The 14891-nt window shown below is 42.6% G+C and overlaps 1 protein-coding gene across 3 annotated transcripts in view; it reads left to right on the top strand.

The window, feature by feature from the left end:
• Positions 1-14091, top strand: part of Cenpj (centromere protein J) — a 64252-nt gene extending 50161 nt beyond the window's left edge. For all 3 annotated transcript variants that reach the window (XM_036199597.1, XM_036199598.1, XM_036199599.1), the window contains exons 11-17: positions 5280-5364; positions 8565-8629; positions 8847-8960; positions 10977-11117; positions 11190-11274; positions 11355-11475; positions 13770-14091. In XM_036199597.1, coding sequence (XP_036055490.1) covers positions 5280-5364; positions 8565-8629; positions 8847-8960; positions 10977-11117; positions 11190-11274; positions 11355-11475; positions 13770-13962 — 804 coding nt within the window. In that variant the 3' untranslated portion in view covers positions 13963-14091. The remainder of the gene's footprint in view (positions 1-5279; positions 5365-8564; positions 8630-8846; positions 8961-10976; positions 11118-11189; positions 11275-11354; positions 11476-13769) is intronic.
• The last annotated feature ends 800 nt before the right edge of the window (positions 14092-14891 follow it).

The following is a 14891-nucleotide window of genomic DNA, read 5'->3' as shown; positions in this document are numbered from 1 at the left end:
AAGGCCACATTTCCTAATGCTTCCTGAACTGTCCCACCAACTGGGGACTAAGTATTCACATACAGGAGCCAATGGGGGCCATTCTTATTCAAACCACCCTGGTGTTCAGGAATGGTGAGGGGAACATGACAGGCCCCCGAGCCATCTTGTAGAGATGCTGCCTTGGACTGCTGTTAGGGGAAGTGTAGCTTAGAGATGACACCTCGATGCTTTCAGAATTTGTGTTCCACAAGGCACTGGTGGAGAAGAACTGGCTTAGTGATAAAGCAGTGATAAAGTGGGAGGGGACTGGCCAGAGAGTGAGGAGGGAGAAGGCTGTCAGTGTCCTGAGCCAAGGGAAGGAAGAGTACCTTGAGATTCAGAGTGGCCTGCTGTGCCTGTGGAGGACTAAATTGGCCAGGTTATTTCCAAGCCCAGAATGGTGCAGCACATTAAGAACCTTTTCCAGGAGGAGAGGAGGACTCCAGGGGCCAGCCACCCAGCTACACAGCAAGCCACAAAGTAAGAAGTAATGAAAGGGTTATAGAAAGGTAAAAGCCCAAAGGCAAAAGATAGATGGGATAATTTGAGTTGAGAAAAACCAGCTAGAAACAAGCCAAGCTAAGGCTGGGCATTCATAAGTTAAAAAAAAAAGACCCTTTCCCTGGAGTGCTGACATGGGAAGAGTGGAGATATGGGCAGAGTATAATAGCCCCGTAGAGTTAGTAGTTGATAGTAGTCGAAATGATTGGGGTAGTGGCTGGTATGTAAGGATTTTGATATTTTAGACAGGAAAAGGAACATACCTGTCTGGCTCAATGAGGAGGACATTACCTAGGAAGGAGCAGTGAATAGCGGGGCAGCATCCTAAAACAGATAGGACTGGCCCTGGCCAGATGTAGTCTGTTGTGAGGTAAGCCCAGACCAGGCTGATGCACAGTGGCAGCTGGTGGGAAGTCCCCTAAAGCTGTTTCTCAGGGAAATAGGAGCTGGAAGAGTGGAAGAGGCAGGAGGTGGCTGTGGGGAAGTTGTCTGAGTGGAAATCAAAGGTCTTAGGGAGGTATTACTGGTCAAACTATAGTCATCTGGAACAAGGGAACCTTAGTTAAGAAGATGCCTCAACCAGATTGGCCTATGGGAAGGTTTACTTGATTAATGATTAATATGGGAGGGGCCAGCCTACTGTGGGCCTGGCTACTGCTGGGCAGGTGGTCCTGGCTAGTCTAAGCAAGCCATGATGTGTAAGCGAGTAAGCAGTGTTCTCTGCCTCAGTTTCTCCTACCTTGAATTCCTCCTTAGCTTTTCTCAGTATGGACGTGATTGGGACTCCCCCCCCCCCCCCCCCCAGTTTCTGGCCATGGTCTTTACCACAACAATGGAAACCGAACTAGGACAGAAGGAGGCTGTTTTGTGGCTGCTGTGGGCCACGTGTGGGAGACCATGCATCTGAATGATAACCGCTTGTCTCGGCAGCTGTGGAGCTCTTTTCGTGGAGAGTTGGGTTGTGGCAAGGTGAATGCTACTGTGTAGCTAGAGTTTTCCTGCCTGGCCCAGTCAGGACAAATCTCTCTCACCCGCCAGGCCCACAGTCGCTCAGACCAACCAAGTAAGCACACAGAGACTTACATTGCTTACAAACTGTATAGCGGTGGCAGGCTTCTTGTTATCTACTTCTTCTATCTTAAATTAACCCATTTCTATTAATCTATACTTTGCCACGTGGCTCACCATTAGCTTACATCTTCATTTTCATGGCGGTGGCTGGCAGCAACTCTTTTTCCGCCCCAGCCTTTACTTCCCAGAATTCTCTTCTCTCTTGTCCCGCCTATCCTTCCTGCCTGGCTACTGGCCAATCAGAACTTTATTTACACAGAACACTTCCACAGCACTTCCCCTTTTCTTTTCTTTTTTAAAAAGGAAGGTTTTAACTTTTATATAGTAAAATTATATATAACAAAACAATTATCAAGCAAGAATTAGTTACAATATTAGAGAAGATATCCTATCTATCTTATATTTGTGAGTCTAAGGTTTTATATCTAACTTATCTTTTATCATAACTGAGGAAATTGTAACTATCTAGTCTTCAACCACATCAAAGACCTCAGAAGGATATAATATTACCTGAGAACCGGGAGAAGGATGCAAGCAACTTTCGGGAGTCTTGTAGGGTAGACAGAGACAGCTGGCAGCCTGGACAGTCACCTAATGTTCCTTTGTAAAGTTGGGGCATTTGTCTTCAGCCCACAGGGCTGGAGTCTCTTGGTCACTTCTCTCAGTGTCCTGTAGAATGTCTGGCAGTTTCCTCTGTGAAGCAGGAACCTGAAGGACCATTTTGTCAAGCAAAGTTCAGTGGTCACCTTTCTATGGGTCCTGCATGTCCAGCTGATCAAGCAGTCCAGGCAAGAACAGTTTCTTGCCCAAATGGCTGTTTTTGCCAAGGTGAAGATAAACTCCATATGAAGCGTCTTCGATGCCCATCCTCCTCTCTGAAGTAAATTGGTGCTGCCATGAGCAGACATGTCTCACTGTCCAGAAAGTCTAAATTTTAAAAGTATTTTAAATGCCATATTCTGTAGGTCTTTGAAGTATTTGAAGATTACTTATCTATGTGAAATATCTCTATGTATACCTAGAAGACTTAACTAACATGGCTATGAGTATGATTATCATAGATGACTAATTATTAATCTATTTTTAATTATCCATTTCAATTTAAAATGAACTATATAAACATAATACCTTAAACACGAGTAGAAATATACATACAGTATAATAAAATTAAGTTTGTATCAATAGACTAAAATCTGTATCAATGTAAAACATTTTAAACAAGTTGTTGTTCTTTAAAAGTAAGTTCATTAATCTATCCTTTCATCCTATTATATCTATATCATATGCCCTTTTCTTCTTTAGAAAGAGATCACATTTATAATCAACCCAATTTACCCAATTTAAAGAAAAATATTGGTTTTTCTCTGTCCCACACCAGAGGGCTCTTCTGATTTGGGACTCAAAAATCTCCTAACCTTTTCTTTTAAGAAGGAATGAGCCAATTCCATCTCCAAGGCCAGCTTGATAATTTTGGGAAATTGGGCGTAGTTTTTCTTACTACTTCCTGCTGGAGGGGGGTGCTGTATCTTATGGGGACACAAAGAAAATTTTAGGAATATGGAGTAGTCTGTGAGGGTAAACCTCTGAGCCAGTTGCCTTGAAACCACTGTGGATGTTGGATCATCTGGGCCATGGTGTCATCGGAGACCTTTCAGGTGGTCTTGGCTGATCAAACCTGATGTATCTTAATCTGGAACAAATCTGTGGAAACAAAAGCAGAGACTCTTTTCCAAAGCAACATATCCTTATATCCAAATTTTGAAGTCAAGGCACCTTTAAAATTTACATATTTGTTTAACTCAACAGCTTTTACAATCAAATCTTTTTCTGCAGTTAAAAATTCCAAAGACAACACAAACCAGATTTTCTGTGTAATATCCATCTTTGTAAGACTGAAATGTGGGCTGCAGAGATGGCTCAGAAGTTAAGAGCACTGACTGCTCTTCCAGAGGTCCTGAGTTCAATTCCCAGCAACCACATGGTGGCTCACAACCATCTGTAATGAGATCTGGTGCCCTCTTCTGTATACATAATAAATACATAAATCTTAAAAAAAAAAAAAAAAGTCTGAAACACTACTGTGGTTGCTGGCTCCGCCCACCTCAGCTTTCCAACATGGTGGTGGTACAGTTTACCGCCAGCTCTGGGTTTGGAGCCATGTGTACCATCAACTATCAGAAGCAGTTTTATCAAAGCAGTGCATGGCCCCAAAACCTTTTTTCTTTCTTTTCTTTTCTTTTCTTTTCTTTCTTTCTTTCTTTTTTTTTAACTCGCAAAGGCTAAATCTACCACGCAGCAGAGTAAAGTGCCACTTGTAGACTCCTCATTCCAGCCACACTGCAGGTCAGATGCACATGCCCAGAACCCGCCACAGTAGCTCAAACCAGCAGGCTGCTGTTAACTTGAGAGAGACAACTAGGAAGCTGTTTTTAGCTTACAAATGTTGGGTGCCATTTGTAGTTAGTTTTCCTGCCTGGCCCACAGTCAGGACAAATCTCTCTCACCCGCCAGTCCCACAGTCGCTCAGACCCAACTAAGTAAGCACACAGAGACTTATATTGCTTACAAACTGTATGGCCGTGGCAGGCTTCTTGTTATCTAGTTCTTAACCCATTTCTATTAATCTATACTTTGCCACGTGGCTCGTGGCTCACCATTAGCTTACATCTTCATTTTCATGGCCGTGGCTGGCAGCAACTCTTTTTCCGTCCCAGCCTTTACTTCCCAGAATTCTCTTCTCTCTTGTCCCGCCTATCCTTCCTGCCTGGCCACTGGCCAATCAGAACTTTATTTACACAGAGGGATAGCCACAGCACCAGTGCACAGGGGAGGAGGAAGCAGGTTGCCATGTGTGAGAGTAACTCTTATGAACCATGAATGTATCAGAACACTGAAGGTGGAGGACACAGCAGACATGCATCCACGAACAGACTGTTAGGACCTTGTGTGCTCTAGGCTGTGGGCATTGACTGGGTGAGAGTTTAGAGGAATGATCTGGAAAGACAGGATACAATATCTTGGGAGAGGCATTTGCTTGTCCTCTACAATACTTTATCATGGAAGCTTCCCAGTGGAGAGGAGATGAAGGAGGGGTGTGATAAAGCCCCACACTGCCACTGCTCCGAACATCTCACTGTGCTGTGTGTGTGGCCAAAGCAGCTGAAAGGAGGTGTAGAAATCATGGCCTCCTAGCCTTTGAATACTTTACCATTTTATGAAGCAACCCTGGCTTTTTAGAGAGATACCTGGCCATCTATTTGGTGGAATACCCCAGTCTAAATCTTTGTGATTTATGTACCTGCTTATTGAAGGTATTGTTAGAATTGATGGTGGCAGCTTCTGGGATTATCCTAGCTGAGGGCAGACAGAGCTCAGATTGTTGGCGGGGTGAGCCTGACAGTGCTGGTAATGGGGACAGATTTGGGAATGGAGGAGTGTCAGGCAGCCTCATCAACCAGTGGGGATAAGAGGGCAGCTTGTGAAAGAGGCTGATTGACATGAAGGTCTGTTCTGTGTCTTGAGTTGGGAGATAGTGTGTGGTTCATTCCTAGGCAGCCACCAATTTACCTGGCCTACTGTGGTAAATGAGAGTGCAGATGAACAGCTCTTACTTTTTTAAAAATTTTACTCAGTGACATTAAATGTAGACTAACAATTATATTAAAAAATTATCTCTCATATTATAGAGCTCATCTATTCAATTTCAAAAGAGTCATGTTTCTTCAGGAGCCCCGGTAGAAAAACATAAGAAAAAGTATTTGCCAGCACAAGGTAAGAGACTGCATGGTCCTTTTATATTTCAGAACTCAATAGAGAATTTGAGCTGAGTGGTACTCCACCATCAGGAGGATCACTGGCAGTTCAGGCCAGTGTGGGCTACCAAGTGAGACTGGTGTAGAGCAGGTGGATGGGAGCAGCAGGAGGAGAGAGGATTATATCAAGGAGTTAAAACACAAAGGATCTTGAGTCTGCATCACCAGCACATAAGCTGCTGCCTTAGTTCCTGTTTCAAAAGCAGTTTGGAAACAAACTGGTAAAGGAAAATGGATTCATTTATAGTTTGGGCAAACTGTAATAGTTAAATTTTAGAGGAAAGACAAGACAAAGGCCAGGAAATATGCATTTACTCATTGAACTGTGAGATAAGCTATCAGAACTGAGTGCTCTTCCTGAGGCACATTCTTTATTTAGAGCCTACACTGTATGTAGCCTTTCCCTACCCCACCTTGAGTTTCCGAGAGACACTTGAGCCCTGTGTGAGAGGGGTATATTGTTTAGGGTCTTTGTGTAGGTCTTATTTCTCAGATAATTTCTGATAGCATTCATGCTTGTTTATTCTTTTACACTGCATGTGCCCTGGGCTGGAGAGATGGCTCAAAGGTTAAGAGCACTGGCTGCTCTTCCAGAGGTCCTGAGTTTAATTCCCAGCAACCACATGGTGGCTCACAATCATCTATAGGATCTGATGCCCTCTTCTGGCCTGCAGGTATACATGTGAAGCACTCATACATTAAAAAAATACAAATAAAATTAGAAAAAGGAACAAACACTAAAAAAAAATTTGAAAAAATTGTTTTACACTGTTTCAGTCTGTAATTGTTATAAGTTTGCCATGTGGATACTGGGAACTGAACCCAGGTCCTTTGCAAAATCAGCCAGTCCTGTTAACTGTGGGGCTGTCTCTCCAGCTTGAACAAATTCATTTGTCTTAGTGTGTGCTGCAACAATACCATGGACATTCTTATCTGTATCTGGAATAGACACATGCATTTTTCTAGACATGTAGCAGGGGCTGGCCTAACTGGGCAAGTGATAGTTATCTTTAACACCACTAGACTGTACCAAAACATGCTAGTACACTCTTAATATATTGTGTTGTTTGGGAGCTGCACGTGTGAACTGAGAAGATACTTGTAGGAGTCAGTTCTCTCCTTCCACGTGGGTCCTCTAGATTGAACTCAGATGTCACTTCTGGCAGTGTGCATGCTTATCTGCTAACCCTCACTAGCCCTGACTTATACTCTCAATAGCTAGCAAAGTACTTGATTCCACACTTGCCCAATATTTAATGCTGTCAGATTTTAATTTTTGCCAGCCAGGTAAGTGTGTAATTCTTATAATCGTTGTTTTAATTTGCATTTTCCTGATTATTTAAATACATTGAACACCACTGCCTTTGCTGGTTAGCTAGATGGATTTCTTTCTAGTTACAGGGAATTGAAACCTTTATGTATATAGAAGGCAGGTGTGTATACTCAGCTCAGCCATCTCTTCAGCCATGGATTTCTTTGGTAAATAACTTACTTAGAACTTTAACTATTCTGACCTACCTTTATTACAGATATCTTTTCTCAGCCTATTGCTTGTCAAACCCTTAAAAAAAGATGGGGTCTCACATAGCTTAGGTTATCCTTGAGCTTGCTATGAAGCTAATTATCTCTTTTGATTAACCCAAATTGTTTTAATGTTGCTGGGCCTCTTTTCCCCTGCATGATGTTTGTTTTGTTAAAAGTATGTGTATGGATGTTCTGCCTGCATATATGTATGCATGAAGAGGACATTGGATCCCCTGGAACTGGAGTTACAGAATGTTGTTAGCTGCCATATGGGTGCTAGGAACTGAATCCGGTTCTTAACTGCTGAGCTACCTCTTTAGCCTCCTATGTTCTAAGATTTCCTTTATCAGGTTATGAACCACACCACCTGGGGAATCTGTCTGGCTGTTCTTGCACATGAACTGCAATCCTAATTAGTCTTATTAAATAAAAACCCCGAGTCAGATATTGAGGGTGAAAGCTGAAATATCAGAGAAGCAGAGCAGCCAGCCACCTGAAACATCCTTAGACTGAATGGGCCAGATCTGTCTCCACTTGCCGTATATGCCTGTCTCCATCTCCCTAGTGCTGGCATTAAAGGTGTGTGCCACCACGGCCTGGCCTCTATGGTTAGCTAGTGGCTAGCTCTGCCCTCTGATCTCCAGGTGATCTTTGTCAGAACACAAAGTATCTCACACCATGCACCACTTGCTATTTTCTCTTCTCCCTCTTATGTCATGTGTGTCTTGTACCGTACTGCAGATGATGAGCCTGCACCTAGAAATCTGTCCAGCGGCAGATGGAGGGTTCAATTTCATGTTCGATTATAACAGAGAATTAAACTTGGTATGTAGTGAGCTGGCAGGGCTCTGCCTCTGGTCCCCCTCATATATAGATGGTAATTTATCCTCTCAGCCTTGGTTTCATTCCTCACCTGTAAAAGGGAGAGTTACCTCATCTCTGGGGAGGTAAAGGTTAGAAGTGCTGACAGCTGTCGTTGTATAATACAGTGTGCACACTTGCCCTGTGAAGTAAAGGATGACATTCTTTGTCCTATCCAAAGAGAGCAAACATCCTGCTAGCACCAGAGCCCTGGCTACCACTTGCCCACTGGTAGGCTTAGTTTCTTTTTATCTCTGTCTTGTCTTCCATCTTCCATCTACTAATTTTTCAGATGTTAGTGTTTCCTAAATCCATTACTGTATGGAATTGCCAATGCTGGCAATTTGGACTCTAAGATAGGGGCTTTACCTGGTGTAGTGGGCTGGAGAGATGGCTCAGTGACTGAGCACTTGTTGCTCTCAGTGCCATATTGTATAGCTCACAACTGCCTGTAACTCCAGCTCCAGGAGATCCCATGCCTTCTTCCTGCTTCCTCTGGTACCTGAATGCCTGTGTGCATTATGTATATGTAGTCAGATTCCCACATGCCGTGCACATAAATAAATGAGACAGTACCAGTAAAAGAAACGCTTTGTGTCTGGTGTAGGTGTGTGTGTGTGTATGTGTGTGTGTGTGTGTGTGTGTGTGTGTGTACCAGTTCTTTTTACCTGCTGAGCCATCTCATACTGGCCTCCAAAGGAAATTTTACCAGACCAATAAATTAAATATTTTCACTAAGTATTAAAACTAACTCTGGCAATTACATTCTAACAGGGAATCCATCTCGAAGATCCAAGTCTGTGCCTCCTCGTGATTTAGGCAGCTCGGATAAAGGACAAGTAAATCTTTTTTATTATTGTTAAATATGTGAATGTACCTTATTTAGGATTGAAATGGACTTGTTGAGTTTCTAAATCAGGTATAAAGGAGGGATTTTATTTAACACTGTAAATGATATACAACAATGAACACTGGACATTGAATTACGTATTTTTAGAATCTGGCTTTTAATTTAGTAGGTACAGTTGTAACTGCTTAAAATATCTTGTCTTCTAGGCTGCCTTGCCCAGAGAGCCTCATGAAACAGTGAACTTCCCAGATCTTGAATATAAAAACAAAGAGGAAAAAGAGGAAGAAATTCAGGGAGAAATCAATCATCCTGATGGAAAGGTAAAACATTCATTTAAAATAATGAATGTGTTGGTGCTGGACAGATGGCTCAGTGGTTAAGAACACTGGCTCTCTTCCAAAGAACCACAGGCTCAGTTCCCAGCACCCACATGGCAGCTCACAACTGTCTGTAACTACAGTTCCATGGGATCTGATACCATCACACAGACATGCAGGCAAAACATCGATCCCCATAAAAATAAATCATTAAAAAAAAGAATATGGTACAATACAAATAGCCATGCATTAAATAGTCAATACTCAGAAAAAAGAGCCGCTTAACAGGAACCTCTTTTGAGAACTGCATTGTTATAGATTACATTATCACAGGAACCTTAGAATGTGCTTACGCAGAGCTAAATGAGATCATTTACCTCACTCAGGCCTGGGGCATGCCGTGTCTGTGTATGAATGTATATGGAGTGAGCACAGGTATGTGTGGTAGAGCCTAGGTGAACAGAGTGGCAATGTGAACAATGCGAGCGGAAGCACCAGAGACAATGGTGATATAAACACTTAGTACGGTGTTCATGTAAACTCTTTTATGTAAGGAGTAGGCTCTAAAATAAGAGCACAGTACAGAAAGCACATACGCCAGCACATACCTGTTTTATATCACCCAGTATTAGGAGCTTGACTTGGTTGTGTGTTGTACTTTTCTATAACTGTCAGCATAGGCTTACACCATCACCACAAACATAAGTCACATGATGCCGAGTTGCCTGATGATGGCTAGGATGCAGGGGACAAGGATTTTTCTGTTTCACTATACTAATAGGGGAGAACATTTATGCATGTAACCCACCAGGGACTGTGATTCGAGATCCTAATTATTCTTAACCAATAAAAATTTGGAGTCAGATATTGGTGAAAGCTGGAAGATCAGACAAGCAGAGCAGCAGCCACCAGAGACTTCTTACTTCTAGGAAATCTCAGATCGAATAGGGCACCCTGTCTTTATGAATCCTCAGACTGAATGGGGGCGATCCTGTCTCTACCTGAGTTATTCCTGTCTTCACCTCACTAGTGCTGGGATTAAAGGTGTGAGTCACCACTGCCCAGTTCTGTTTCTCATGTAGCCCAGGGTGGCCTTGAACTCCTGATCTTCCTGCTTCTTCCTCCCTGAGATTAAAGGTGTGTGCCACTACTGCCTGGCCTCTATGGTTAACTAGTAGCTAGCTCCGCCCTGTCATCTCTAGGCAAACTTTGTCAGAATACAAACAAAATATCATACAACAGACTCTTCTGGTATGTGACTAGAGTTGATCTTGAAAGCTATGGATAGTGCTTAGCTTCAGGACTGTGGAGTGTGATATTCCAAAGGAAGAATCTCGTTCCTTTATCTTACATCACACAGAGGTAGAAGGTCTCCTGGATTTTCTCTTCTCTGGTCTTTGTAATACTGTTCTGGAGCCAGACCTGTTACCGGCCTGCATAACTTTGTTCTTGGCCTTACAATTACGTGTGTGGGCACAGAACAAAGGGAGTCAGAGCACAACTTCCAGGAGTTGGTATTCTCCTCCCAACATATGGGTCCTGGGGACTGAACTAAGTTTCTCTGGCTTGGCAGCAAGTGCCTTTACACTGTAAGCGTCATTTGGCCTTACAAATGTTACTAAGTGGAAAAAGTGGGTATGCTGATCAAAAGGAGTAAGAAGGGACATAAATGATGTTTGTTCTGGGGAGGTGACTAAGGGACAGATCTGTCTTATATGCCCTAATCTTGTTCATTTTTTAAATGAAATGATAAGCCAAAGTTCAGGCTAGCCTTGAGGACTGAGGAGGGAAGTCAAGGGAAGTAGCTATGTTTTGAGTCTCCTGTGGGGTACCGAGTTGATGAGGAGAGGTTTTGTTTTAGATGGGTTCTGTCAATATAAATGGCAAATGAACAACAAACTCGGAAAAGCATAACCCTGATGAAATAGGATATGTGTCAACAGTCAGGGAATTCCTATCTCTGCTGCATGGTCTCAGGAGGAAATCTTACCTAGCGATAATCACCTTGTGTCTTTTTAGGTAGAAAAGGTTTATAAAAATGGGTGCCGAGTTATACTGTTTCCCAATGGAACTCGGAAAGAAGTGAGTGCAGGTGGGAAGAGCATCACCGTCACGTTTTTTAATGGGGACGTGAAGCAGGTCATGCCAGATGAGAGAGTGGTACGTATGCTCGGGTGCTGCTTCTAGCTCATCATGTCAGGAGAAGGGCGACTTGACTACATGTCTTTGCAGGTCTACTACTACGCTGCTGCCCAGACCACTCACACCACATACCCAGAAGGTCTTGAAGTCTTACATTTCTCCAGTGGACAGATAGGTACAAACTTACTTTGCCTACTCTGTTAAATTCTAACCCTCTTTTAAAAAATATATTGATAACAACCATTTTTAAAACAGAAAAGCATTTCCCAGATGGAAGAAAAGAAATCACATTTCCTGACCAAACCATTAAGAATTTATTTGCTGATGGTCAAGAAGAGAGCATCTTTCCAGATGGCACAATTGTCCGAGTGCAACGGTATGGCGCTGTTAAAAACACCTGAAACATTTGGGGCCGGGGATCTGTGTCAGGAGAGAAGAGCACTTGCTGTGCAGTCGTGAAGATCTGAATGGGAACCTACCACTCTATGAAAGACATGGCTACATGTTCCTGAACCTTAGCACTGGAGATGCGGGAGGGGAAGACAGATGGGCTCTGAAAGCTCATTAGTCAGCAAGCCTGGCCCAAATAGCAAGTTTCCAGTTTAGTGCAACCTTATCTTAAGGGAATAAAGCAGAGTCCTCCTTTTTCTCTGCATGCAAGGGTGCATGCACTCTCTAGATACAAAACAAAATACACCAGTAACTGGAACTTTCAATGTGTTGAACGAGAAGTGAACAGACAGTTTGAGAATAGGTGAGACACATGCTTGCACTGTGAAGTTTAGAAGCAATGTGAGCAAAGGGATTTAGAGGGTGTCTGCTCCATACTCAGGAGAGGAAGAGAGAGGTAGTAATTTGTTTAGAAGTGTAGTGAACACTGAAAACAGAATGAGACACAGAAGGCAAGCTGCCCTCAACTGTGCAGTGGACACAGCCACTGAACCATGTTTAGCCTTTCCTATCTTGCTTGTATTTTTAATTTCTGAACCTCGCTGCCCATTCTGTTACAGTTTACTCTCTTGACATATTTGATCCAAACCTTTCAAAACCAACAAACTCTTCATTTGCCCTCCTGAATATTGTCTTTCTGAAAGTTAGCTCTATGTGGTCCTTGACTGCCCAATCTACAATAAACTTTAAAAGCAGAGTCTCTTGTAGCTTAGGCTGTCCTCGAACTCCTGATCTTCCTGACTCCACTTCCCACAGGCTGAGATTATAGGTGTGCCCTATAACCAACCTGATGAAATAGAGCTTCTTATTTTAATCACAGCCCTGGTGAAGTTCTGCCACATCCAATTTTGAGTTTTCCCCTCTTGATTTAGGATGTGAAAACAGTTAACACAACAACCAATATGAAGCCTACAATACGAATGGGCCAAGAACGCTCAACTGTCTCAGGTGGTACAGTGACTCTTATAGTCATGGCAGTGGTCCCCCTTAGTGTAGAAATCTGATACACCTGCAAATAAATAGTAGTTTAAAAGACATTAGATATCTATACATTGAGTAACATTAGAACAAGTTTAACATTTTTTAACTCATTTAAAATTTTGTATAATCAGAAAAATAAAAAGTATTTACCTATGTATCTAGCTTCAACATAGATTAATCCCAGGTATTATTAGTTAAGAGCAGTGGTTCTGAAAATGGAGTGTGCCATTGAATCACCTGGATGGTAAAAATGCAGCTGTGCTAGGGTGGGGATTCCCCAGGAGAAACATTAACTCTTGGAATGGATTATTGTGTCTCACACATGTATGTGTCACAGGACCGTTCTGCTAGCAACACCTGCCCATCTATGTTTCAAATTCCTGATTTCCAGGCTTCTATTGGTCATGGCACTTTGAACCTAAGCCTGGAAATTCATTGTGAATGTCCCATTAACATGCCCAACATGTCTTTGTGTTAATTTTTTCATATTTTGACTGTTTGTTTTGTTGTTCAAAGTACTTAGGTGGTCTTCAATTTAGTGAAAAAAAGAGAAGCCATCCCAACCTTCCCCCATGGAACCTGAAGAGCTAAATTTTAACACAATGACCAGCCTTGAGTTGGGCATGGTGGCATACACAAGCCTTTAATCCCAGCACTAAGGATGTAGGTGGATTGCTGGGCATTCGAGGACAGCCTGCTTTGCATTGCGAGCTGCAGACTAAGTAGGGCTACATAAAGAGACTCTGTCCAAAAAAAAGAAAAGTCTTTTTAGAGGCTGAACACATCCAAAATTTAAAAAGCTAAACACTTATAGTAAAACATAAGCGAATTCATTGAGAGAAACTTTCACGGTCACGTGTAAAGGCTAACTTGTAGCTGGAGCGGAACTGCAATGCTGCAGACAGAACTTGGGCTCGTATTGGGAAGAGGACAGGAGAGTGTTAGAGAAGAAACAACTGCCAGAGTCACTTTTAGCTTGCTTTCCTGTTGGGTTTCTTCCCTTTTACTCCCCCATAGTACTGAGGATTGAACAAAGGTCTCATGCACAGCAGGCAAGTAGTTTTCCGCTGAGCTACCTCCAGCTCTCTGTCCTATTTCAGGGCAGTGAGGCAGGCTTTGGCCTCTGTAGCCCAGGCTGGTCTTGAACTCCTGAGGCTGGAACTACAGTCATGTACCCACCACTGTGCCTAGTTCCTGTTGATAGAGTATTTAAGAAATGTTCTGGTTTACACTTTACAGTGATGGCAACAAAGTCATAGAGTTTAATAATGGCCAAAGAGAGCTCCATACTGCCCAGTTCAAGAGACGGGAATATCCAGATGGGACTGTTAAGACTGTGTATGCAAATGGTCATCAAGAGACAAAGTACACATCTGGCCGAGTTAGAGTGAAGGACAAAGATGGTAATGTTCTAATGGACACAGAATTGTAAAGATCTTCGTGGGATTAATCATGAACTAACACTAAGTGGTTTTTCTGTTCAGAGTATGTACGCTTCTTGTGTGTTCAGTTGTTTAATTTATATAGTGTGTGTGTGTGTGTGTGTGTGTGTGTGTGTGTGTATGTGTCTAAATGTAAAAGATTATGTTTGATTTTTAAAATTAAAGATTTGCCACAGTTTCTTCCGTTTTACATTCTTTGAAACAAAAGCACCTTTAGGAAGAGAAATCTTTATTATTTTGTTATAAACTGTTTTGTTGTTTTTTAAACATCTTTGCTTTTTTGTTCTTGTTTTTTGGAGACTGGGCCCCACTGTGTAGCCTTGGCTAGCCTGTGTAGGTCAGGCTAGCATTAAATTCAGAGAGATCCACCTGCCTCAGTGTCTCCAATGCTGGGATGAAAGCTGTGTGCTACCACACATGGCTTGTGCAGGTTTTTATATTAAGAAGTAAAAGAAAGGTATCACTGGGGTCCCTGGCAGCAGGACCAGGACTTATCCCAGGTGCATGAACTGACGTTTTGGAGCCCATTCCCTGTGGTGGGATACCTTGCTCAACCTTGTTTCAATGGGGAGGGGCTAGGTTCTCCTTCAACTTGGTATGCCAGAATGTTGACTACCATGGGAGGCCTTACCCACTCTGAGGAGTGGATGGGGGTAGAGTGGGAGGGAGGTGAGGAGGCGGAAGAAGGGGAGGGAGGGGGGACTGGGGTTGGTATGTAAAATGGAAAAAAATTTTAATAAACATATTTAATAATAATAAAAAAAAGTATATCAGATACATATTCCACAGGCACATCAGCCACAGGATGTGGACTTCCCAGAAAGTGAGTATCAGAATATCATGCAGCCAATTTTACTACAAAGACTCGTGACCTGAGATGAACACAAACAGCCTGCAACATATTACAAGTCGTAAGGAG

This window comes from Onychomys torridus, chromosome 9 (genome assembly GCF_903995425.1).
Source record: "Onychomys torridus chromosome 9, mOncTor1.1, whole genome shotgun sequence".
Lineage (NCBI taxonomy): Eukaryota > Metazoa > Chordata > Mammalia > Rodentia > Cricetidae > Onychomys > Onychomys torridus.
Note: the sequence above shows the minus strand (reverse complement) of the source record. Positions and strands in the feature narration are given on the sequence as shown.